The sequence below is a fragment of the Dermacentor silvarum genome, chromosome 8 (genome assembly GCF_013339745.2).
Source record: "Dermacentor silvarum isolate Dsil-2018 chromosome 8, BIME_Dsil_1.4, whole genome shotgun sequence".
Classification (NCBI taxonomy): domain Eukaryota; kingdom Metazoa; phylum Arthropoda; class Arachnida; order Ixodida; family Ixodidae; genus Dermacentor; species Dermacentor silvarum.
In genome coordinates this window covers 137086281-137113806 of record NC_051161.1, presented here as the reverse complement: position 1 = coordinate 137113806, position 27526 = coordinate 137086281, and the positions used below count along the sequence as shown (strand labels likewise).

At 47.1% G+C, this 27526-nt stretch overlaps 1 protein-coding gene across 2 annotated transcripts in view; it reads right to left on the bottom strand.

The window, feature by feature from the left end:
* LOC119461722 (decapping and exoribonuclease protein-like) overlaps positions 1-20977 on the bottom strand; it is a 52312-nt gene extending 31335 nt beyond the window's left edge. Inside the window, exons 1-2 of one of the 2 annotated variants that reach the window (XM_037723091.2) lie at positions 20438-20977; positions 3351-3580 (exon numbers count right to left, since the gene is read on the bottom strand). In XM_037723091.2, the coding sequence (XP_037579019.1) occupies positions 3351-3580; positions 20438-20856 (649 nt within the window). In that variant the 5' untranslated portion in view covers positions 20857-20977. The remainder of the gene's footprint in view (positions 1-3350; positions 3581-20437) is intronic. The other variant, XM_037723092.2, reaches the window with a different exon arrangement.
* Between the last annotated feature and the right edge of the window lie 6549 nt (positions 20978-27526).

Sequence of the window (27526 nt, the reverse complement as noted above, 5' to 3'; positions counted from 1 at the left end):
GCGCGAATCGCTGCATCTTTTCTTCCTCTCTTTATCTATCTCTGTCTGATATCCCCCATACCCTCTTCCCAGAGTAGGGTAGTCAACCAGACGCATTTCTGGTTAACACGCTTGCCTTTTCTTTTAATACGAATAGCATACTTTGCCTACTTCAGCCCTGTTGAGCCTATTTCAGTGGTCTAACCCAGTGGTCCAAGTTGTCTGCCTGCTTGGGCCACTAGGAGCTGCTGCTCATGGTCGTGAAGCCGCCGTGGTCGTTCAATTGTCGCCATTTCAGTTTCGCGTTATCTTACTACCGTCATGCTTTCGCCGTCACGCCTTCTACTCCGGCACAGTCGCCCAAGTTGTCTAACAGCTTAGCCCCCAAGGTATGATGGCTTTGTGATGAGGATGTGGATTTCTAAATTATGACAATGGAATAACATGACAACGTGAGGGCGACGACATAAGGACAATGATATTGTTATACGAAGGACGAACCAATTAAACGATAAACTATCTACGGATTATATTTACAGCAGCAGTTGCAACGTTAACCGGTTGGATTCATAGCGGGAGCCCAGTTCGTTCTTGCTCTTTGCGCGAGTGATGGCGCCCGCGCGCTTCGTTCGAATGACCAAATGCAACACGCGTGTAGCGTAATCACCCAGCGGCGGCAGAAGCGACATCTCAGAGCGCCTAAATGTCATCAGTAGGAGGGTGACACTGCTTCAGCCGTGTAACGTGCACGATACCACTGGACTGGGAAGCAGATGGGGCGTGAGGGGCGATTTCATAGGTGACCGGAGTCACGGCACGAAGCACACGGCATGGGCCTGTGTAGCGGGACAGCAGTTTTCCTGACAGGCCAACGTGCCGTGATGGAGACCACAGGGCACCAAAGAACCAGGCGAGAAGTGCATATCTCGGTGTCGCCGGTCGTACAAACGCCTTTGACTCTTGGGAGTTCAGAAAGCGGTCACGGGCAATTTCCGTTGCGTGAGCAGCGCGGGCGATGGCGTCAAGTGCATATTCACTGGTCGGCGCCGCGTGCACAGGGGGGGTTGTGTCGAGGAGCAGTGCTGGTTCTCAGCCGAACAGAAGGAAAAATGGGGAATAGCCGGCTGTGTCGTGGCGCGGGGAATTATAAGCAAACGTCACTAACGGTAGAGCGAGGTCCCAGTCAGTGTGGTCTGAAGAGACTTCTCGAGCATGTCTGAGTGCGATTCAGACGCTCCGTGAGACCCTTCGTTTGCGGATGGTATGACGTGGATAGCTTGTGGCTCGTTGCACAGGACTGCAGGATGCCTGCGATAACTTTTGATAGGAAAGTCCGGCCCCTTCTGTGAGAAGTTGTGGAGCTCTATGTAATAAAATCACGTCTCCTAGAAGAAAATCGGCGACATCTGTGGGCGCAGCTTATGGGAAGTGCTCGAATGATGGCGTGGTCACAGCGATCAACCTATTTCCAGCCATAGATTGAGGAAAAGGGCCAAGTCGAATCCTCAGGATGGGAACATAGCCACGGGCAGTTGGAATGTGAAATGCATGGTTACATGCGAACACATCTCGCTTCTACTAAAATTCGCGGAAAGAACCGTGCGTGATCTGTTCGTAATTTAAATGACAGAGGCTGTCGTCGCCAGGGCGCGGAAGTTGGGAAAACGTCATGATAGCACACGGAGGTCCAGCTCGCCGTTATTTCATTCATTCATTCATTTACAAATTCCGCAATCCCGTTACAGGATTTTTGCAGGATGGGGATACAACATTATGACATAATTTGCAGGGCAAAAAAAATGCATGTACACGTACTAGAAAAGACAATACAGATATCATGAAATGAAAGATATGCTTCGAGTACAACTGAAACAATGCATCTACTGCAAGTGCAAATGAAACAGAGCAAAAAAGAAAAATGAGGAAATTACACAATATGGGACAAACAAATTCAGGAATGGCTGCAACATCTCGCTACATCGTTGGACAGCTGATTCCATTCAGGCACGACTATGGGAAAAAATGAGTATTTAAAGCAATTGTCTTGGACAAAGTCCGCGAACATGTCATGCCGCACCCTCGTCTACTAGTGTGTGTCTGCCTGTGTGCGTGAATATATACGATAAGTAGTGCACAGCTTTTCGCATCAGAGCCTTTAGGTGATCGTGTAAGAGGGAGGAAAGAAAAAATTTAGGAGCCATTCGACCCTCTGGAGGCGGACGACCAGCGATGCTTATCGTTCAAGCACTTCACCACATTCACACTTTCAAGCACTTCACCACGTTCACACTTTCAAGCACTTCACCACGTTCACACTTTCAAGCACTTCACCACGTTCACACTTTCAAGCACTTCACCACGTTCACACTTTCAAGCACTTCACCACGTTCACACTTTCAAGCACTTCACCACGTTCACACTTTCAAGCACTTCACCACGTTCACACTTTCAAGCACTTCACCACGTTCACACTTTCAAGCACTTCACCACGTTCACACTTTCAAGCACTGACACCTTTGAAATGAGTGCGAATGTGCCGACCTGTGGCCGGAATTGAAGACAGACAGACACATCTTTCTGAGGTCTTACGTGCCAAAACCAGGTATGATTTTGAGGCACGCCGTAGTGGGGGGCTCCGGATTAATTTTGACCACCTGGGGTTCTTTAACGTGCACTACAAAGCAAGCACACGGGCCTTTTTGCATTTCGCCTCCATCGAAATACGGCCGCGGCGGCCGGGATTCGATCCCGCGGTCTCGTGCTCAGCAGCGAAACGCCTTAGCTGACTGAGCCACCGCGGTGGGTGAACAGACAGACAAACAGACACACACAGACAGACAGACAGACAGACAGACAGACACACACAGACAGACAGACCGACACACACACACACACACACACACACACACAGACAGACACACACACACACACACACACAGACAGACACACACACACAGACCGACACACACACACACAGACAGACACACACACACAGACAGACAGACACACACACACAGACAGACAGACAGACACACAGACAGACACACAGACAGACACACACACAGACAGACAGACAGACAGACAGACAGACACACACACACACACACACACACAGACAGACAGACACACACACACACACACACACAGACAGACAGACACACACACACACACACACACACACACACACACACACACACACACACACACACACAGACAGACAGACAGACAGACAGACACACACACACACACACACACACACACACACAGACAGACACACACACACACACACACACACACACACACACACACACAGACACACACACACACACACACACACACACAGACAGACAGACAGACAGACAGACACTCACTTGTGGTCATGAGGCGCTGGAATCTGGTGCCAGAGTTGCGCATGGGATCCGGTTTCCGTTTGGGACTGTCATTGGGAGGCCGCTTCACTTCTTTCCGCTGACGAATGGGATGGATGTACAGGATACCTCCGTGCCGACAGGCCACTAGCCGCCAGCCAATTCTTACCGCAAATGGCGTGCACAGGACCATTGTCAAGGCGTGCCGGCCGCAGATGAAATCCGTGCGTGGGCTGTGCACAGAGAAACGACATCGATACATCAGTAAATTCGACAAAGTAAATTCAGACAACCTAGTCGCGACATTTCTCAAACTTGGGCTTTTATTAGTAGCTTTCGCGGCACAAATGCACTGCTAACAAATGAAAGTTATTTCATGACACATTTTCCCACCGATGGTCAGAGCATCGGTAACGATTGCAGTGATTTCTTTTCCTATGTTTCATCGTCAGCTAGAAGTACACCCTATTTTTGTAATTTACAAGGTAGCATTCAGTGGCGCACCGACGGGGGGGGATTCGGGGGTTGTAACCCCCCCCCCCCCCGAGGCCCACTTAGCCCCCCCTTTTGTTTAACCCCTTTTCTTTCCTTACGCATTTGAGTACTGCAACTAAGACGTAAGGCGCGCAATCGTCTGCACACTCGTAAAAAGCGATTTTTTTGACAATTTCCCGTGAAGAAATCGAAATTAGTGCTGTTTAGATGGTATTGGCAAACTGTCAACCCCCCCCTGGCAGAGATCCTGGGTGCGCTACTGGTAGCATTGCTGAGTCCGCTTATCTCCCGCCAAAACTTTAGACGAACTTCCATCAATTCTTAAAACTTAGAAGCCAGTACTTTTTCTGGCATCGATCGCATATCAGTTTGCGACTTGCGTAGGTGCTTCTCTGTAATCAAACCTGTTCTGCTTTCAATTATAACCATGCTATTTTTTGTGATATATTTCCCACTCAACTAAAAACCACTATTGTTCTCGCTTTGCACAAAAGTTGATCACGTAAGAAAGTCGAACTACAGGCCTACCTGCATTATTGCTAGCATAGCTCAAATTCTTAAAAAATGCCTCTCAACTATTACGAGTAGCTTCTTAAACAAGCACAATGTTATTTCATTGCCTCAATGTTTTGTACCTGGTAAAGGCATACAGGTCCTTCTCGAGAATTTACCTTTTAGACTTCTCTAACAGAAAACGGTTGCCTGTGCTTTGTTTGTCAACGTCAGCGACGCATTTGACAGCGTATCCCATGCACTGTTACTGCAGAAACTTTCTGCTGGGATTCCGAGGTTCCTTCTACATGTGCTTAACTATTTCTTAAGAGACTGACGCCAACATGTCTCGTTAGGCAAGTTTCAATGCGCCTTTTCGGAAATCAAGCCTGGAGCTCCCCAGGGATCAATGCTATCCCCGTTTTATTTACCATGTATGTTGACTTTTCAACCGTGGTTTAATTCCTTGTTTTACAGTACCCTGAAGACATCGCTCTGGTATGCTGAGCAACCAACTGTTCAGATGCGATTTTGCTCGCTTCAGGTTGGGACTTGCAGGGCTACGGAGTGGTTGGCAGGTAACCTCATCATTGTAAACAAGATGAAAACGCAGCTTACACATTTTCATATTCCAAGAAAGAAAGTGGATTTAGGCCACCGATAATTCCTACACACGACCAACTATTCTTTCACTTGTAAACCCATAAGGGCTGACGCGCAGAAGTTTTGAAAGTACTGTGGCGCAGCCTGGTGGCATGCAACGATGTTGGCTGGGTAGGTTAAGATGGACAGCGTCTCTCGAGTTACAGAGCTCTCGATTGCTTTGTGCACTGTATTGAACTAGGTGAGTAATTTTCAGACTCGAAAAGTGATTGAAACGTATACACGCATGACCTTGTGTGCCGCAGGCCGATTAAGGCCGTGTTATGATCGGCTTGGAACAGCACCTCTCAAATGTGGGAAACAAGCCCGAGCGCCTTTCCCGTGATGAGATAATGCTCGTTCATCCCCGAGGAAGCGTCACACCTCTACGACCGGAGCAGACGAAAAGGGCGAGCTACCAAGAAGAGGACCCGAGGGGGAGGAGGTCGTCAACTTGACCGCCCGACAGAGGACTGACACTTCCACAAGTTCCCCGAAAGAGACATCGGCAGGTTATGATCTTCCTGGAAACTATGTGGGAAGCAAGCCCAAGCGCTTCTCCCGTGACGAGATAATCCCCTTCATCCCCGAGAAAGCGTCTCACCTCTACGACCGGGGCATTTCGTGCCAATCATAATAAACCATGGTTCTCAAAGTCATTGAAAACAATTGAGAACAAAAAGAAGCGCCTTTTCCGTGCAGCAAAACGAAACCCGAGCGCATGCGCATGGAACAAATATTACGAGGCCGAGTCAACATATTTACAGTCCATTAGTAATGCCAAACGCGCATTCTTTCAAACTGACCTGCCGAAGATATTAACCAATAACCCGAGAAAGTTCTGGCAAGTTCTAAACCCCAATAAGACGCCCATCATCACACTTACTAACACACTTGGTGAGGAGGTGAGCGACGTTGAATGTGCAAATATGTTTAACACTGCATTCTCATCCGTCTTCACAAACGAAACCGATATGCCACCATCTGTTCCAACAGCCCAGCCGAGATCACTTATGCCATCAGTCACATTTTCTGCGCATGGCATTAGCTGTATCATTGAACATATTAAGATGTCATCTTCTGCAGGTACTGATGAAATCACCAGCAAAATGTTAAAGAATACTCGACATGCCATCTCAGTGTATCTATCATTACTGTTCACGCAATCACTTTCCACAGGTAGCATACCCAGCGATTGGAAGGTCGGGAAGGTCGTTCCGGTCTTCAAATGAGGTAACAAAGAATCGCCCCTCAATTACCGCCCCATCTCTTTAACAAGTGTACCATGTAAAATCATGGAACATGTCATCTATTCTCATATAATGAATTTTCTTGACTCTACTAATTTCTTTCATCCTTCTCAACACGGATTCCGTAAGAACTTATCCTGTGAGACTCAATTAGCTATTTTCGTCCATGACTTGCATGTAAACCTTGATTCTAACCTTCAAACTGACGCAGTCTTGGATTTTGCGAAAGCTTTCGACAAGGTGCCTCACAAGCGGTTAATACTAAAACTGTCTTTGTTAAATTTACATCCTGACATATTGCAGTGGATAAAGGAATTTCTGGCTAACCGTACCCAATTTGTCCGCGTTAATAATCACACCTCTAGTTCTCTTCCAGTAACGTCAGGCGTACCGCAAGGGTCAGTCCTTGGTCCCCTCTTATTTTTAATATATATTAACGACCTACCAACGCATGTCTCTTGTAACGTCCGTATCTTTGCTGATGACTGTGTTATCTATCGCACTGTTAATAACCCCTCTGATCAACCAGCTCTCCAAAGTGACCTAAACTGCGTCCAGAACTGGTGTAACCGATGGCTCATGGAACTAAACCCCAATAAATGCAAACTAGTGTCGTTCAACCGAAAACGTAATCCTCTCCTGTTCCCTTATACTATCTCGCATGTCACCATAGAATTAACACAGTCTTATAAGTACCTCGGCGTAACGTTGTCTAATGACCTAACCTGGAACGCGCATGTCACTAAAATCGTATCATCTGCTAACAAAAGCCTTGGATTCTTAAAACGTCACCTACGTCACGCGCCACCAGACCTAAAACTGCTTGCCTACAAGTCACTCGTACGCTCTAAGCTGGAATATGCATCTGCCATGTGGAGCCCTAACCAAAAATATCTTATAAAGTGCCTAGAATCAGTACAAAATCGTGCCACAAGATTCATTCATTCATGCTATTCATACAATACCAGTATATCATCGTTGAAAGCAGAGTCCGGCATATCAACCCTTGCTTGTCGGCGTCGTATCGCTAGTTTGTACTTATTCCATAAGTTTTTTTACAGCTCACTTAATCATCCACCCTACATCAGTCCTCCGGCACGCATTTCACTCCGCATTGGTCATCCCCTCCAAGTCGCCCGGCCACGTGCGCACACTACCACTTTTGCCTCATCATTCTTCCCGCGCTCAGCCTCGGACTGGAACGGCCTTCCACACGACATCGCCGCAATCACCTGCCCATCCGCCTTTCTGAACAGTATAACTTCCATATTTAACCGCGAGCAAACATGTACTTAAACATCCTTTCCTTGATGTATTTATTTACTTTATGTGTATTTATTTACTTTATACTTGTTGCCCACCCCTTATGTAATACCCCCAACCCTGGGGGCCTTTAAGGTAATAAAGTGAAAGTGAAGTGAAGTGAAGACGCAAAGGGCGAGCTACCGAGAAGGAGGACCCGAGGGAGAGGAGGTCGTCAACTTGACCACCGGAGAGAGGACTTCCACGAATAGACATCAGCCACCACAAGACCACGAGGGGTTATTTAAGGCCGTCCTGGCCCCCGTGTTAATCAGAACCGCTCGAGACTCGGATAGAGTCAAAACCATGTACCAATGAAGTGAATACAATCTTTTCTATTTTTCATCATCACGATTCCCGCCTTCATAGTCGTCTCCTGATTCCTGCGGTGACGACCCACCTCACCCGGTCGAGATTATATCAGCCGCAAGCCTGCATCGTCGAACATGGAAAGCGAGCGCTCTCCGCTTCGACAAACTACGTCGAAAGCTCGGGGACCTGACGATTACGCTGAGCAGCCCGCGGTCCCGAAGCGTTGTAGCCGCCGTTGTTGTTGTTGCCTGTTAAATTGTCATCATTATGAGGGCCGTCATTCTGATGTGCGGTTCCATTGGTTCCCCAGAAAGCCGTACCAAGCGAATCCACGGGATCGCTGGACACATGCTGTTCGACGCGTGAAGCACGCAAGACAAACCCTGTCTGCTACGTATACATGTAGCGTATTGATTGATTCTGGAGTTTTACGTGCCAAAAACAGTTCTGATTATGAGGCACGCCGTAATGGAGGGCTCCGGATTAATTTTGACCACCTGGGGCCCTTTAACGTGCACTACAACGCAAGCACACGGGCGTTTTTGCATTTCGCCTCCATCGAATACATGTAGCGTATTTACAACCTATACATAAAAGGTTTTTACAAGCAACGTGGGTCCTTCACCTGCCGAGCCCCCGAACGATGTAATGAGGTTATCCAGGCAAGGGTGACAAACTAGTTTGCTAACACAAAGGTGTTTGGGAGCCCGCAGCAAACACCTGGCAGAATGCAAAACCACGGCTGTCAGCATTCGAATTTGTGAACTGCCACTGCGCACATACACAATTTGAAGAATTTGGGGGGAGAAAATGTTAAAAATTACGCGTAACTGCGGCGCATACAGCAAAATTTGTTGCGCGATTGACTGTGCTGCAGAAACAGCATCGATCCACGGCGGCCCGGATGCACGAATTCGGGCCGCCGACGGCCGCGGCCAGCAGTCGTCGGTGGACCTTTCATGATTCCGTTTCTTCGTTTATTGCAGAGCATTTTGTGTTTCCTAAGAGAAATATATTTGTCCAATTATTGTCGCTAATCACGCGAACATGTATGACGTTCGCTGAACTTGCCAGTGGCAGTGCGCGGAAATAGTCCCTGCGAATTTTTGCACGTCGCAAACGTACAGGGCGTTGAGAAGCTTCCGGTATTTTTATTTTCGAAGAGTGCACGCTTGGCCTGAAGAATTCTTGCACGCCTGAAGTTCGCCGAAATCCAAACTGCAGCAGAAGCGGCGGCTGGATTGCGGGTCTGAGCTTTCATCAGCATACAGCCACCTCTCCCCCTACTCGAAACCAACCAACTAGGAGTAGGGGGCGCTGTTTGACAGTGGTTTTGCAGCGCCGCCTGGGCAGCGAGTATTTCCCTTCTATACAAATCTCAAATATTGACAATTTGTAGTGATGGCGAAGAACACCCTAGCAAAAATAAACGACGAAAGTAACTCTTCATTGGCCCACAACAGCAAGTAACATTCAAAGCACAACGATATATCGATGAACGGTGTCGGCGATCGCCGAAAACCTTATCGGCGGGTTAAACGCGTTGGATTTTTATTCGTCGAAGGTTCCAGCGTTATCGCTGGTGCCCACGTGCCTTCCAGAAAGTGCTACGTAATTCGCGTCGCGCATACAATTTGATTACACAACTTTCGGACAAAATACACACAACAAATAGAATCAACGATAACATTCGAGTAAGTTCCAAATAATACAGACGCGTCTTCCGCTGAGCGCTATCACTAGGTTGTTAGCGGGTGAAATGCAGTCCCCAGAAAAAGCATAAATAAGTATACATGTCAATACCACCTCTTAAAAAACATCTTCCCGATGCTGCAAGCAAACGCAAGTGCGAAAGCCAAAGGAACCCATAGTAAAGAAAAAAATTAAGTTCTTGAGCGGGCACAGAAAATCACGGCGCAGCTGTGATAGCGCAATGCCGTCTGGCACGACTTCATATTCCAGTGTTCCAATACGTCGGATGGTATCATAGGGTCCGAAATAATGTCGCAAAAGTTTCTCACGAAGTCCTAGTCGGCATATCGGGGTCCAAACACAAACATAGTCGCCGGGCTGATATTCCGCATAGCGTCGTCGAATACTGTAGTGTCGACTGGAAGTCCTTTGCTGGTTCTTGATGCGCATGCGAGCGAGCTTTCAGGCTTTTTCGGCGCGCTGCAGATAGGCGGCCACGTCGAGGTTTTCTTCATCGGTGACGTGCGGCAGCATGGCGTCCTCCGTTGTCGCGGGTTTCTTCAGTAAACCAGCTTGAACGGCGCCACCTTGGCGTCTCTTGCACTGCCGTGTTGAAAGCAAACATCACGTATGGTAGGATGGAATTTCACGTCTTGTGTTCGATGTCAACTTACATTGCTAACATGTGGGCGAGCATCTTGTTCTGGCGTACTTCTGTTTCACTACCCATGGGCAGGACTTTCACTTCGGCGTAGAGGGTAAGGTAGTCGGTAGCCACGACGATTCACTTGTTTCCGGATGTTGACGTCGGAAAGAGCCCCCAAAAGTCTCATCCCAATCTGCTGAAACGCTCGGCGAGGAGGCTTGGTCGGCTGTAGCAATACCGCTGGCCTAGACGGTGCCCAGGCGGCACGTCAGCTCGGGCCAACGTTCGATGCGTAATGGCAGTTCCTAACCAAAGGCCTGAAGTTAACAACCTTGTTCCAATATGTGCTGCGCCATTCTTATTTCTGGCTCAATAATGGTCTAAGCTTGTCAGCGTGGCTCAAATAACGAATGTGCCATTGTGATAGAGATGCAACGCTTGCCCGAATTATATACGCAGCAAACAATATTAGTGCTGCCATGCAACAACGCGGGAAATACTGGACCGACATTCCTATATGTACTTGCCAACATGGGTTACCAGTTGGCTTTCTTGGGACAACACTGGGCTCGGAATAAGCAATTTGTTGTTTACGGTTATTTTTATGTACTTTGGTACGACTTGTTAAGCTTAAATGACGTTTTAAAAAGCCAATAGAAACTTAAATTCTGAGCTTTTACGTGTCAGAACCACGATGTGATTGAGGGACGCAGTAGGGAAGACTTCAGATTAATTTTGACCCCCTAGGGTTCTTTCACGTGCCCCTGCCGCATGGTACACGGGCGTTGGCGCACTTGGCCATCGAAATGCGCCCCCCTCCCCTCTCCAAAAAAAATATGAGAAAATTGCACAGCGCAGAAAGCAGAGGAATACTGGCTGCTGCTTTAATGGGCATGCAATGGTACATGTACTTTTCATAAAAACAACGGTATTGCGCATTTCCCTGCGCAATGCAGAGATTGCATGTGCGCTCCACGGCTTCGGAAGATTCTGGGTAAAACCAGGAAATCCACTGCCAGGGAACTGATAGAAGCGTTTTATATGGTCTCGAACGGGAACACCTGTGTTAGTGAAACTGATATTTAATTTGACGTTTAACGGCAAAGAAAGGTCTTTTCTTCTTTCTGGGGTTTTACGTGCCAAAACCAGTTCTGATTATGAGGCACGCCGTAGTGGAGGGCTCCGGATTAATTTTGACCACCTGGGGTTCTTTAACGTGCACTACAACGCAAGCACACGGGCGTTTTTGCATTTCGCCTCCATCGAAATGCGGCCGCCGCGGCCGGGATTCGATCCCGCGATCTCGAGCTCAGCAGCGCAACGCCTTAGCTGACTGAGCTACCGCGGCGGGTCGGCAAAGAAAGGTTAATGCGCAGCATGTTGCGGTGACGTAGTGGCGATGGTCACAATTCGATGGGTTTGTCTGTTTCTTCCTTCACTGTGCATGCGTTGTGAACTCCTTATATGGACGAAGAAGCCCGCAAATGCACGCAAAGTGCATCAAGCCGCCAGTTGCGGAAATTTCGGAGGTACTCGCGGGCTTATCTCACGCTCAGAAAAACACTTAAGTTGCACGTATTGAGCAACATAAAGCCGTATGGAGAATTTTTGTGTTGCTCTACAATTTTCTCATTGAAACTTTTCGTCTAATTATAATATTTGAGACGTTGAATTATTTAAGACTAATAATATAAATGGGCTGAATGCACAAAATCTCAGTATCTCCAAGCGACGGCAAACAACATTACGTTGGTTCTGTCCAGCTACGTGGCATTTGCCTGTTTTTAAACTTTGGCTAATGTGACGTGGGACACTGTATGTGTCTATATATATATATATATATATATATATATATATATATATACATTGATATGAGCTTTTGTGAGTATGCGCGCGCTATACTGCCCCCCCTCCCGCCCTACCCCGCAACTAAAGGGCGACTTCAAGCCTTGGTTCCATCGCTGCTAATGGTGGAAGCCGATGAGGACTAGGAGGGCGCGAGCTGGCCAGGACGCTGCTGGCCAGGACTGAGACATGCAGGCTAGGATTGCGGAGTCGCGTCAGGCCCCACAGTGGCACCCGATCGTGGGGTCCCCGTTGCGTTTCGGGTTGAACCGTGGCCACGCGGGAGGTCGTAACGCCTGTTCCACTGTGGGTAGTGACTCCTGCCTCCGGCTTCCACGGTGCGAGCTGCCCGTCTCGCTAGTGACGAGAAGGGCTCCTCTTCGGCCAGCATCTCTTCCATTGCAACCATCTGGCCCGACGTTGGACCCACTAGCGCCACTTCCTACGCGCTGCAGCGGCTCGCAGTGCCGCCGTAAGATAGCGTGGCACAACCGACTCGTAGGGCGCCACCAATACGATGGCACCGATGTCAGTTCGATCGGCCCATCTGCATCTATCGCAAGCACAGTACTTCCGCACAATAGACCGGCGTTACGAAGAAGCACCTGGAGAGCTGTGTTGAGAGTTTTTTTTTTTTTTTGGTGAGGTCGAGTTTCGTGAACTAAAGGTTTTTTCTCCGTGACAGCGGCGACAGCGTGCCATCAATTTCGTCACGGATGCGGGCCGACGTCGTACCCTGGCCGCAACACTGCAAGGAGCCGCTGCTCTCTCGAGATGGAATGCGTGCTGTGAGGCGTCTACCCTCGTTTGGTTGATGATTGTCTGTAGACTTGCGCTCTCGTTAAGGGCGTATACCTGAGGTGGCTGGCCGGTCGTTAAAAGAACATTTCTGGCATTTTACGTGCCAAAGTCGCGATATGATTATGAGGCATGCTGTAGTGGCACACTCCGTTTTAGTTCCGACCACCTGGGCTTATTTAACGTGTATCCAATTCGCGGTACGTGGCCGTTCTTGCATTTCAGTCCATTTAAATGCATGCGGCCACCGTGGCCGGAATTGGACCCTGCACCCTCTGGGTTAGCAGCACAGTGCCAAAGCCATTACGCCCCCATGGCAAGTACGCGGGATGAAAGGTTGCTGAAATGATTGAGTTTGTTTGGCACAACATAATTTCGTGAGGATGGTCGACACTTACGAAAGGAAAGGAATTATGTCATTGCGTTGTACGGGATGGTAGGAGATTTTATGGAACAAACATAAATCTGGTAATTTACTACGGGTTACGAAAGTGGTTAGTTGCAGGGATTTTTCAAATGCGCTGTGCTTGCAGTACGCTGATGGTAATTTAGAACGAAACGAGTAGATTTGTTCTGAACTATTACAAGAGTTGCAGAATCGGTGTCAAGAGAATGGAAGCGCAGTCGAGGATGGTAGAAAACTAGATGCGATGAAATTTGGAAATTTGCAGGCAGAAATTCGAATCAGCTAACGCAAGACAGGGGTAACTGGAGATCGTAGGGAGAGGACTTCGTCCTGCAGTGGACGCAAAAATAGGCAGATGATAATGATTTGAAGAGTATATGAGCTGTGTTATCAGTTTTGCGATCCCAGATAGCCGCAGCGTGCTTTAGTATATTCTGGATGAATGTTTTTTAAAGCAGGAGTATAAGTGACCTAGGGGAGGAGTGGAAGTTCCGACGAATATATCTGACCTGCTGTTAGCTCTGCTAATTGGTAAATTGAACTGATCCGTTCAGATCTGAAGTCACACACTCTTAGCACGGTAATGTTTAATGAAGGGGCATATTCTCACAAATTTGTGCACCTATAAAGAAAAGTTACACAGTAACTTTATTTAAGTAACCTTTAAGGGGTACACTCACAAATTTGTAACCTATAACTGAAAATAACTGTAACCGTTACTCAAGTAACGTTTAATAAAGGTGCATATTCTCACCATATTGTGCACCTATAAAATAAAACACTACGTGTACCTATACTAAAGGTTACTATATAGTAACCTTTAGTATAGCGTAGCCTTTTTGTATTGTAACCTTTCGTTTAGGCATACAGTCTTGCAAGGCTTCACACGTGCGTCCTTCTGCGCATGTCCATGAATTTAGGACAATTCTGCGCCCAACCACCAAACTTCACCGCGAAGCACTAGCATAACTCACTGAGCAGAACTTCATAAAAATTCTACTTCAAATAATCGGCTGAATTTCTACAACTTTCGGTTACCAACGTCAGGAGGATACCCCGCTTATGAAAATATAGGCATTTAAGGCACTTAGTCATAACTTCTCTGCGGCGTTATACTAGCGCTTTGGTTAAGGTTAAAGCACTGCTGTAACTCAGCAGGGAAATTAAGACAAAATGCCGTGAAAGCTTATGTTATCCGAAAAAGGTATCCTTTCGACGTAGCTAACGGTAAGTTGTTGAACTTCGGCTGATCTTCTGAAATACAATTTTTCTGAAAACGATGATCAGTGAGTTACCCTAGAGCCCTGCAGTGAAGTTCAATAGGTGGCCGAAGGAGCAATGTACAATATTCAGGTGCGTGCGCAGAAGGACGCGTGGGTGAAAACGTGCAAGACTGTATGCCTAGACGAAAGATTACAAAAGTGAAGCATACTTTGTAAGTTCCAAAGTGTGTTCGCTGAAACCCTGTGGCCATTCGACTGACTATGCTATGTCTTTTTTGTGATTGCTGAGAGAGTGTGAGGGGGAGAGGCCACAGCTGGCACCATTCGAGGGCACGGACGGACGGACAGACGGTCGGACGCCGCCGCTGTGCCATTACGCGATTGCTGAGAGAGTGTAGGGGGAGAGGCCACAGATGTGGCAGCACAAATTTCTACAGCATCACAAGGAATGGGGCAAAAAAGCAATGTTGAAGGTTAGTGTACAATATGTTCGAATACAAATATATATAAGTTTTAGACCATCACGAGGAGGACGATCTCATCCCTGTTGCGAGCACAATAATGTCTGTTTGCTGTTAGTATGTCAGTTGTTAATTCTCCGATCTCTTGCTTTGTAGTGGAGCCTACAAGGACAGGAAAGTAATCTTACAATCTGATAGTTACTTGTTAGCGTCGCCCTGCAAGCAGCAGCTATTTACATGTAATTAAAGAGGCATAAATAAGCCACAAACAGATTAAGAACTACCACCGAACAAATAATTAAACACGCCTAAGGTGAATATGCTCTTCTGTCTAAGAAATATCGGTAACAATAAAAATTCAAGAGAAAAAACTGAACGAAATGGATTCTCAAGTCAGTTCGTACTCCGCCCCAATACAAGTACAAAAGACAACACCACAATAATGTGACCGTTTAACAGTCAAAACGCAATATCAACTGATTACAAACTGAACGTCAGCACAAAGCACCAATTCCGTGCATGAGGTCAATGTTGTGCGTCCGCACAAAAGTGCAACATAAATTTGAGATTTAAGAATATCCAACACGGTGACTGATAGTGATACAAAAAATAATATTGAAAAACAGTGTTTATGAAGCCAGCAAGTAGTTCACTTCAATAAAACTGAATATTGCGAGCATGAGCTTGAATTTACCGTGAAATATACGACAGACACACACCGGCAAATAAATAGTTGAACAGGAAGCATTGCTTACCTAGGTCCCATTTATTGCTGTCTTTGGCATTCATTACAGCAGTCACAACACAACCGATGCTCATGACTCTCAGGTAAGCGAAGAGCTTTTACCATTGGCCAGCGGCAATGCGTCTCGTCGCTGCGGCTACGCAGCAAGCCAAACACGTCCCTGCTCCACGCGCCCGGAGTCGTGGCTTCTTTTCAGCGGTGCGCGCGTCTTTAGGAGTCGTTTTGGTAACTGTACCACGCGTCACGAGTGACTCAGGCACACAACACGCTTGGTAAGCGCACGCCACCAAATCGGAGAGCGTAAAAAATGTCACAGTTTCGCCCTAAGGGCGAAGCAATGAATGCGATAGCAACACAGAAATGTCATACGAAGTAAGGTGAGCGGCTTTGGTAGCAATATCAATTGTAGTAAACATGAGCTGATTAAGTAAGCAGGTGTGCTGCGGCGTAAGTAGACCGACATGAAGAGAGACTCGATGACCACGAGAAGGCGCGTGTGAAACGGTGGTGTTGATGAGAAGCGCTTCCCGTGGGCAGCGCGTGCGAAGGGACATACCTGTAGCGCTGCACTGCAGATCCGGGCAGCATTGCATGTGTAGGGTACGTTGGAAAATGTGACCCGACTATTACTAACTGAATGAACAAGCGTGGTGTGTGCGCGCACAAACAAACATGAATAGATTACACTGAATGACTGCAGACAACGACTGTCAAAACGCTGGCAGCAAGCGCATACGCCGCAGCGGGTGAAGGTACGTGCGGTCTATCGCTTCAACGGAAACTGAGCGGCGAATGCACAGCGCATACAAAGGTCAGAGCCATGTGGAGATAAGAGACGGTGCGGGCAAGCGACGAGCGCGGTTGTTGGCAGAGTAGATCAAGTGCCCCCCCCCCCCCCCCCCCCCGCTCCCTACGCGCTCGCTTCCCGCTTCCTTGCTTGCGCGGGGGATATTGAGTGCGTTCGCTCTCCGTGATAGCGTGCGTCCCCGCACGCTTCTGCTCGGGCATACGGCGCGCGGCGAAGATTTTATCTATACGGAACCTCACGGCGACGGCGACGGCAGAAATCCGGTTGAAGTGTCCATATAATTGCTATCGCAATAAAACGTGGTTAAAGCGATGAAACAAAGCGCGACACAACCGTTTCAAAGCGACAACACCGGCGGTGCTCTTCCCGGCAAGCATCGCGAGAGCTGCGCAATGCAGAGGAGATATGACGGCGCTCAAGTTTGGCTGAAGCTGAAGCGCATTTGATTAGGCCCGCCATCTAGCGCAACTAAAGATAATGATCAAACTACAGTTCCGTCAATGTGTCACAGGACCATATACATCAATGTGCTTCTTTCTGGGGTTTTACGTGCCAAACCAGTTCTGATTACGAGGCACGCCGTAGTGGAGGGCTCCGGATTAATTTTGGCCACCTGGGGTTCTTTAACGTGCCCACCAATGCAAGCACACAGGCGTTTTTGCATTTCACCTCCATCGAAATGCGGCCGCCGTGGCTGGCATTTGATCTCGCGATGTCGCGCTCAGCAGAGCAACGCCTTAGCTGACTGAGGCACCGCCCGTGTATATATCAAGATGCTAATAATCTAATGTTTCAGAATGTTGCTGTTCGTTTGTATTTGTATGTTTTATCCCTGCTCATTTGGCCGGCCGGCCGCCATTCTGGCCTCAGCGGTGAGCGCACGTTCATCTCTCTACGAGACCTTACTGGAGCGGCTGTCCCCCACTGTCATTTGAATGTAGCGGCGTCTTTCTCGTGTGTTAGTGAGCGGGCAAACTTGGTGCGTGTCTCGCGTTCTCTGATAAACCGGACATTTGCTGTAATTTCGGAACCACTTCCTCTAATGCGTCAAAAATACAAAAATAACGAAAAGAAGAAAAAGCGCGGCGGCAAAACATTCAGTCGCAGTGTACAGTACGTCTGATTACAAAGCATCTTTCTCGCCCTGCAGATTAGTTATTCGGCCTGCTCGACGCTTTGATTCTGTCGGTCGTCGAGCTTTTACAGTACTCTAGCGTGCGCCCACGCGCGACCTTCAGTTTGCGCCCGCTGTTAGTGGGTGTCGCGTTTCAGGAGAATATAAAACAAACGCAAATAAATGGAGCATTGATACACAAGGAAATAAAAATAGGCAAAAAATATTGGGCACAAATATACATTCAATCACCATAATGCACCCGGTTTTAGTTTTTGTGCACGTATACAAGTCTATGTTTTATACCACAGTCTAAAATGCCTGCAGCGGTAGCGGGGACGCGTATTTCTATTTGCGCCCCCGTACAGCGCTCGACCGCTGGCGCCACGCTGCGCCGCTCGCGCGTACCGCGTTTTTAGGTGGTTGCTTTCGCTGAGGGCGCTCGAACGCAATCATATGGTTCGCATGCTTGCTGACCTTGCAGGTATGACTGTGTGGCTGAGTGGTTACGGCGCTCGCTTCGGGATCATGCGTACGCGGGTTCGATTCCCGCCGTGGCTGTTTTTTTTTGTTTTTTTTTTTTTTTTTTTTTTTATCACGCTTTTCCTTTTGTTTTCCTGTCTGTTACGCGAAGCGGCGGTCGTTGGGGTGTTGCGGAGCGCAGCGTAGCAACACCCCAAATAAAAAAATACTGCTCCAGTCAGGTAGACTGCTCCCTCCCTGATAGTGAGATTATATTTGGATCATCAAAACAGTGATGCGTTTATTTAGGAATACCACCGATCCCCTAACAGCAGGCTAGTCAGCCCCAACCCAGCGTGTTCTCCGTTTCAACGCCTCCTCCGTTCCAACGGCGGCGGCTAGAAACATGGTACGCGCGAGCGGCGCAGCGCGGCGCCAGCGGTCGAGCGCTGTACGGGGGCTGAAATAGAAATACGCAGCGGGGACTGGGGGGGGGGGGGGGGGGGGGGGGGGGGGCTTTCCATCACATTGATCCGTAGTGATATTCATGCCACAACAGTCTTCGCCACAATATTCTCCAATGTATTTTCATTGTTTCTGTCACTTCTATTTAGATTATAATGGCAAGTATGCAGTAGAGATCAGTGACGAATGAATTGCTGCTGTCTTATTTGAGCATGCGCTCGTGCAAGATTAATTTTTTTTCCATTGCGAAACCAAAGATCCCCACTGGTATCAATAAAATTTTAATTTAGTCCAACCTGCCTCATTCCCTCGGCCACACAACATATCGTAAAGGTTAGTCCCGGCTAAAAACACCACATCAGGATCGCAATACGACACAATAATAAGTAAAGTTCCAATCCATACAGTACGTAGGTCTCCTAAGCCACGAATTCCAACTCTTTTAGAGGTTACAATCTAAAGGTTAAAAGACATTTGGCGTTGCAGTAACCTTTAAAATATATGTTTCGGCACATGTAACCTCTAGCCGTGACGGAAATTCACGAAAACACATAGATCAAGTTTTTTTTTTTTTTTTTTTTGTCACCGAGTAAGCTTTATAAGTTACTTGCAATTATAAATTAACTTAAATGTTACCGAGCTAAGAGTCTATGAACGCCAGTATATCGATTGCATGTTACATGTTGCAAGAGTTGTGAAGTGAATATGAAGCATGATTTGTCGAATCACTTGAAATATGTAACACTTTCTACATAGCAAATTTAGTTTCATAACCAGAGGTCACATCATTTGGCTAGGCATTAATGTCGTGTTGCAATATGGTAGGATCGTTATGGTGATTAATTTATCGGTATATAAAACAGTCGTCCGCGAAAAAGAACGTTACAAGGCAGACAGAGGGCAAATTATGAGTGTAAATAATAATAAAATGAGGCCCTAGAATGTACTCGTACGGCAATCTAGAGTTAACGAAGAAATAAGAATCAATTATAATCTTAGTAACGTTATTCACGGTAAATATTCGAAGTTTATGGTCAAAAGCTAGCACACTAAGTTTAAAAAGCTTATGAAAAACGTTTTCAACAGTTTTAGTGAATTAAAACATGCAATCAACAGATGAGGGACGATCCAGAATGAAATGAAGGTATTTGGTGAAAGACGCTGGTTGTGTTCACACGAGAAATTCTTATGAAAACCTTGTTGGGCACCACAGAAAAATTGAGTGATTCATCTAACGTGAGAATGTTCGCAAATAAAACGTGTTCACGTATTTTAAAAGTTACACTAGTAATTGAAATGAGATATGATAGTGCAATGACGAATTCTTGATGTCAATTTTTTCAAGTTTAGATAATAGAGGCTTACTTGGAAGTCCCCAGCGCTCATCCTAATCTTTTCTATGTCCTCGTTTTACCTTTGCGCTACAACCCCAAGGTAATGGATAACAAAATAGGCCAAACAGTCACGCTACTAATTAATAAACCGTGTGGCTCTTCCGCCAGCCTGCGCTGTGAAAAAATAAAATAACGCAACGAGTGGAACAATCAAAGATTTTCATTTTCTTTTTTTCTTTTTTACGAGAGGAGTGGCATTTCAGTGCTGTCGAACTCCATTTTATGCCAGGTGTCCCGTGGTTTCGAGGTTCGTCTCCCGTCCCGTCGTAGCGACCGCACGCCCACGTATACGTAAGATCGCGTGCTACTGCAGGGTGCGCTTCAACAATAGCAAGTTTGGCGTAGTCATATCAAAAATTTGCTACAGGGATATTTTAGGGGGAGGGGGTGGGGCGTGCCCTGTGAGCCGTCTCTTGCTGCGCCCCTGAACACATTGCACCTCGCATGCAGGGCAGTTTATATAGCGCGACTAACACACTAACCGAGTCGTTTCACGACAGCGTGCGCTTTAGACATCAACGGGCAACACGACACTCACCTCTGGGTTTCGTGCACCGACGAAGGTCTCTCCTCACCCGATGAACGAGTCCCCACTTTGTCCTTGTTGCGAATAACCCATTGGAGTAGCCATGGTGACGAAGGCAAGTATGCCGTATTTCTGAGCATTGCTTCTTCGTTTGCGGTCTTCAGATCCCACTCGGGACTCCACGGAATTGGCAACCGCAGGTATTTCTTTTGAGCGGCACCATCGACGTATTCGCACCCTTCTCCTTGCACAGAGAAATTTCCAATCTCGTAGGGCACCCCGTATTCGAGACAATCGTCCGTCCACACCGAGAGTGCGTCGTACACGGTTAAGACCGCGGCGGGTTCGCCAACGGGAACAACACCTATCCCGCGGTGAAGGGCGTCTGCCGCTGCTGATCCTGCCGAAGCTCCGAAATCGCCGCCTATCATGTTTGACACCTACGCTGCAGCCACTATGCAGACGAGGCAGTTATGCTCGGCGCGCTAGTGCTTCAACGCGTTACCCGCGTCGCTTACGTGTCGCCGCGATATGCGTGCGCATTGGTGATGCCACGCGGCCACGCTTGGAAGCAGATAAGTAGTTTATCTGAAAGCGATCACATATCTCGTTTGTCTTGCGTCGGCGCACCAGAAATCCGATTGGCTAATGCAGGTCACGCGGGTTATTTCTCTGGCACTTGAAACAGGGTGAGGAAACTTTCTCTGGGGGCGTACAGTTTGCTACAATTACTAGAGAGATCGCTGGCGCTGTGATCGTTCAGCCACCATGGGAATTGCGGGTAGTACACACATTTGTCTGATCTTCGTCCTTCTGGCGTCAGACGTTCTTGTGGCTTTGTTCATTTCGCTTATCTGCCTTCATTGGCCTAAATTTCAAGTTAACACTTTTCAAAATGCAGACGCAAAGAGTACTCTGTGAACACGCATGCTCGCTACTAATTGCAGCGGTACCGCCTGTCCATGTGGCCACATTGAAACGCGCCAAGCATCTCAACTTGCTGGCTTGGCCGGAAGCAATTATTAAGGCTTTTCGGCTGTTCTATGCCGCTTGCCGAAGCAGCTTAATGGGATACGGACACAAAAATTGGCGGATAGTTTTTTGCGTGGGAACAAAAGTTGAACTGCTGAAAATGACGAATACAACAAGCTGCTTTCAAAAAAAGAGCGAGAAACGTTTCTTTTTTTTTTTTTGCGACTTTCTGTCGCACCTTGCCTCCAAGCGGCCGCCGGCAGAAGAAGCTGCCACCGCCGTCGCAGCGTTTGCGGGGGTGTCGGTCCCTTGCAGCGTTTGTTTAACCCCTTTCGGGGATCTTCGCACGTGGTCCGTCTGAAACATTATCCCCGTCGGCGCTCCCCGCAAGTGATGATGATGATGATGATAATTTATTGGCATCCCCTTTGAAACGGGGCGGCGACAAATAGTCACCTAGCCTGCTTGATTTAATCAGGTATATTATGCATGTTCTTTATCCATGCATCATTTTTGTATACCTCTCATTATTTTTATTTTTCAAAAATTTACCTTGTACCGCTGCCTATGATTTTAAGAGATCAGGTCGTATCCATCTTTTCCCTGCTTTTTTTCCACCAGCACTCTAATCGTCTCTTGCTGATCTCTACGGCTAATGTGTTTATGTTTCCTTCCACTTTAAACCCAAGCGCTTCTGGGAGTTGCACGTTACCTACGGTTCTCGCTGGGTGGATCCCGTCGCATTCCATTAGGGTGTGCTGAGTGGTCTCTGGATCTTTACTGCAGCATACACATGTCTCATCTAGTTCCGAATATTTGTTCCGATATGTTTTCGTCCTTAGGCAACCGGCTCGAGCCTCAAATAGCAAGGCACTGCCCTTTTCCCTTCTAATTTCTTTCTTCTCATTCTTGTAAATCTCCATTGTCCTTTTTGTTTCCATTCTTTGCATCCAATTCACGGTCTCTATTTCTCTCACTTTCTTTCTGATTACCCCTGGTTGTCTATTTACAGTTTCGATTATCCTGTACTTGGTTGCCAACTTCCTTGACCTCTTCCTCCATTCTGTGTCCACGCTTTTCATGTAGAGATACATGTGCACTTTAGCCGCCCATTTATTTTCATCCATGTTCCTGAGCATTTCTTCAAAACTAATTTTGCTCTGTGCTTCTCTGACTTCAAAAGAGGCCCAACCCATGTCACCCTGCACTGCCTCATTTGTCGTATTACCGTGTGCTCCCAAAGCCAACCGGCCTACTGATCTTTGGTTAACTTCCAGACCCGCCAATATATCCGATTTTAAGCATATAATGGCATTTGCAAATGTTAGCGCTGGCAACATTACTCCTTTTCAGATTCCACGCACCACCTCATACTTATTGTGGCCCCATATTGCTCTGTTTCATTATTGCTGCTTTCCGCTTCCCCTTTATTTTCAGATTATCTTGGTGGTTGCTTGAGTAATTCTTTCCTTCGTTTATGTGTACGCCGTTTATGTGTAGTGGTCTGTCTTACATGCGCCTCCCCGCGGTCGTCGCTTGGTATTGACGCGTTCGTCGCGGCGAAAGGAAATACCTAGACATTGCTGCTATAACAGCATCGTCGGTCATGACACGCCGTCGCACACGTTTTCCAGAGGCGAGAGCGTGCGTAAACTTTGGACACCAGCCTGTCAGCCATCACGCCCAGCCTGGAGACCTCTAAAAAATGACTTTATTTGCGCGGACCACTTCGTCGACGATGATTATGTGACCAGCCCGGCTGTGCTGAAAAGCCTCGGCATGCCGCTCAAAAGGCAACGCCTAAAGCCTGACGCTGTTTAATCGGTCTTCTGACGAAAACGCAAGACAGAAATTATCAGCGGCGCGTTTGAAAAGAGGAGGCGAAAAGATGTCGGTACTCTTCTCGTTCACTTGCAGCCTTCTTGAGAAGTATGAGGGCGAGGCTGGGGCAAGATGCCCGAGGCTGGGCACGTAGGCAGTGATGTCTTGAAAAATGTTGGCAAAGCATATTAAGACAATGCACAGCTAGCGCGAGGTCAGCCCCACATGGCAGCAGAGCAGACACACACAGCTCTGCTCTCCACTGGATAAAAGCGGATAAACTGGGGAGACCGCCAGACAGGTTCTGCCATCTGTTGGGAGGTTGGCGAAGTGGGCGTGAGAGTCTCGGAGGCACTGATACCTCAGAGCAGTTGCTCACGCCGATGGCCTAAACAGTCATCCACGCAGCGCTGAAGTACCCCGCAATTGCCTCGCTTGCGTGCGCTCTAGAGAAAGCAAGTTTACAGGGGAAATTATAAATAATTCACCATACACTTGTGCAGAGCGAGATCTTCGCGCTACGGTTCGCGAAAACCTGACCGGCACTTCCACGGCCGCCTGCTCTTCTTCGTCGCTTGACGCGGTAGGCTTGTACAACAAGCGGTAATATTTCTTGCCAAATTGGAATGGCCCTAGTCTTCAGACGTGTACTCATCGCTGGTAGAGGCACCAGAACTCGATTACATGTTCGCGATGGCGGCGTCGGCGCGCTTCGAATGACCGCGGCCGGCCGGCTGGCTATCCGACCAGGGTGTCGTGACGTCACGCCTTCCAACTCCTGCGGGTCGGGCGGCGAGGCGCGCGCTCACAAAAGCGCCAAAAATAAATCCATCGGCTCAAAAATGAGCTAAGTGATTACTTCTTTTCGGTGTAATCACACACTGATGATTTATTTTCAGCATTTTCGTTCAATTTTCAGATTTTGTGTCCGTATCCCTTTAATGGTTTCCATATGGTACTTCTGTGCTACATCCCTGGGTTTGAATCCTGCCATCGGATAATTTTAGTAGTGTTTATTCATATAGAAACGCAGTACTTCATAGAAAATGATGTTTGCAGAGTCACGAAAGTTATCGAAGTCAAAAGGACGATGTGTAGGCAAATCCATGTCAATCCATCTTTTCCATGCTGGCGGAACCACAGTGCTTGCAGCTTTCATGGACATTACTGCCACAGTTCCGTCTAGTAATTATTTTAAGAAACTCCATACCTTCATTGGGAATTCGAAATTGCCCATAGTCGCATAACGACGCGCCACGGCATCGACGGCTTCACTATTGGTGGTTGCCGGGCATCATACTCAATACAAATCACACACAAAACGAAAGGTCGCATTCATGACGCCACTCGTGACGTGTCCAATAAAAGGGGGAGATGGACATGTCGGAAGACCCCCTTTTTCACTACATGCGAGTGTGACTTGTACAGGCATTTTGGGCGTTCATGACAAGCGTTGCCAGAGCGCCTGTTATGTACGCACGAACAATACGCCGTGTCTAGCTAATTTATTTTTACTTTTGTGTTCCTGGTTTCCTATACTTAATTTAGTTTATAAAACACAGTAAGTGCGCTCGTATCAGCAGAAAAAACCGTCCACAGCGCCTTCATTTGTCTAGCATAAAACATTTAAAGTGGAGTAAATAAAGACTCATTTCTCAGTCAAACGTGCACACACTTCAGATTTGAAAGTTTTTATTTTTATTCACACATTTTCTGAGATATCTGGAAGCAAGGTGAAAATGTCAAAATAAATAACAAGTTTCACACAGGACTGGTACATATAAAGCAAAGATAGTTGGACTGACCCTTCAGACACTAAATTTTCTAGTCGTTTTCCAGTTTCTGGAAGAAGCCACCATGTGAGAACCAGTGCCTACTGCTAAGAGTTGCTGAAGCTGTCTTTCTTCTGGGGGCTCCTACAGAAGTCGGCGGTACCACATTTGGCAAAAGCGGTTACATATATGCACTATCCACCAAAACACTTTATGGACCACGGGATCTCAGAAAACGCTAAATATCCGAGCAGCCTATAAATGTGGCCAGTAAAACCGTACATTACAATGTGGTTCGCCTATACCAGTAGAGGCTGGGAATGGGAATACAAGGGTGCGTTTTGAGGCTGCGGAGATATTCAACTTTTTGTCAGATCCCTTGATCCGTAAACTTTTGTTTGGTCAATAGTACATCAATGTCACTGTAGCTGCACATGAAAATTGAGCTAAAAGTTAGGTTTGCCCACGATTTAATCGTAACTGGTGTTAAAAAATTACAGAAATATATATTTTAGTTTGCGCAAATACGTGGACAACCAAAATTTTGAACACGAACTGAAACCATTACTTCAAAAACTTCATCAGTAGCACAAAAAAGTGTGACCGTCATGAGGAATGAACCGAGCGACACAGGTCTTATGTCACTCAGGCTCGCGCAGACACCTAGTGCCCCTACAAAATTGTACTTATGCAAAACGAGTAACCGCTGTCAACTAGAAATTCTGGTGATCAAAATTAATACGGGCCTCCATTCATCCGTGTTCGTGGAATGCTTGGTTTGGCTTGCTTTCCTGCGTCTTCCTTTCCTTGACGCCTATCAAGCTTTTGTTTCTTATCTTTCCCATGTTAATACTTAGCACGAAACAGAAGCAGGTCACTCGGAAGCCTATCTGTGGTATCGGTGGGCCAGCAGCGAAGGTGAGCGGCGGCAAAGGCGACGGACGCACGCCGTCAGCCAGTTCCCCTGCAGTGCCCGATTTGACATTAACGAGAACAGCAGGTAAAATGAGCAAACGGAAAGAAGTGTTCTTTCCCCCATCCACTAAACATTCTTTTTAATTTCCAAAAACTACTGAACCACCACAATGCGGACTACAATGCGAACCACCACACCAATTTTAGCTTAACAGATATTAGGATCTCCGGATTGCCTTTTTTGAAATCGAAACTAGCGCTCACCTTCCGGTGGTGACTTTAACCGAGCATTCACTGTTCTCTCCACTGCATCCTTAATGTACTTCCGCGGTCCCCCTATTTGCACCACAGTTCTTCGGTGCAAAACTTAGGAAAGCGTACATTTAGAAAAGCGTAAGAGAGGCACTATGGGTAAAACAAAATCAGTCAATGTGCGTACAACCAAAGCAGAACGTTCACTGACAGCGACAGTCTGTCGTAGAGTCCATTTGTCTTTACTAGGCACGTTACCTCTTTATTGTGTCGCTGTATGAGCGCTGCCATACATAAACACGTGACAGCGTCCCCAACGAGCGCCTCGTGACTTCCCCTTCTCGATAACGGACGACGTGTTGAGTAAATGCAGAATTGACATGTTGTCATCTTCTGGGGAAATATTTATTCGCCAGTAAAGCAACGCAAGTATAGAATGAAGGTAGTACAAGCCTACGCCCCAACTTCCAGTTACGACGTTGAAGAAATAGTTCTAACAGTTCTATGAAGACGTTGAATAAGCGATGAGAAAGGTGCAACTCAGTATAATGTACTCATGGGTGACTTCAATGCAAAAGTGGGGGGAAAGCAGGCTGGTGAGCAAGCAATTGGCCACTACGGCATCGAATCTAGGAACACTAGATGAGATATGTTGATAGAATTCGCGGAAAGGAATAGGCTCCGAACAATGAATACCTTCTTCAGGAAGCGTAGCAACAGGAAGCGGACCTGGAAAAGCCCTAATGGAGAAACAAGAAATGAAATAGATTTCATACTGTCTGCCGATCCTAGCATAGTGCAAGATGTAAAAGTGTTAGGTAGGGTAAAGTGCAGTGACCTTAGGTTAGTCAGGGCTAGGATATCTCTCAATTTGAAGAGAGAAAGAGTAAAATTAGACAAGAAGAAACAGGCCAACTTAGACGCAGTAAATGTAAAAGCAGACCACTTCAGGCTGGTGCTCGCAAACTAATATGCAGCTTTATAACAGGAAGATGAAGGCAACATAAATGTAATGCATGGAACCGTAACTAGGCTAATCTCAGAAGCAGCAGCTGAAGTCGGAGGTAAGGCACCAAGGCAACCAGGAGGTAAGATCTCCCAAGTAACGAGGGACCTAAGAAAAAACAACAAAGCATGAAAGTGTCAAATTCAAGAGATCAGATAGAATTAGCTGAACTGTCAAACTGATCAACAAGAAGAAAGTAAGAGATATTCGAAATTATAGCATGGGAAAGATTGTGGAAGCCGTAAAATACGGACGCAGCATGAAATCAGTCAGAACAAAACATGGCATATAGGACAAGGCAAGATGTACGCACTGAAAGATAAGCAGGGTAATATCATCGGCAATTTCGATGACGTAGTAAAA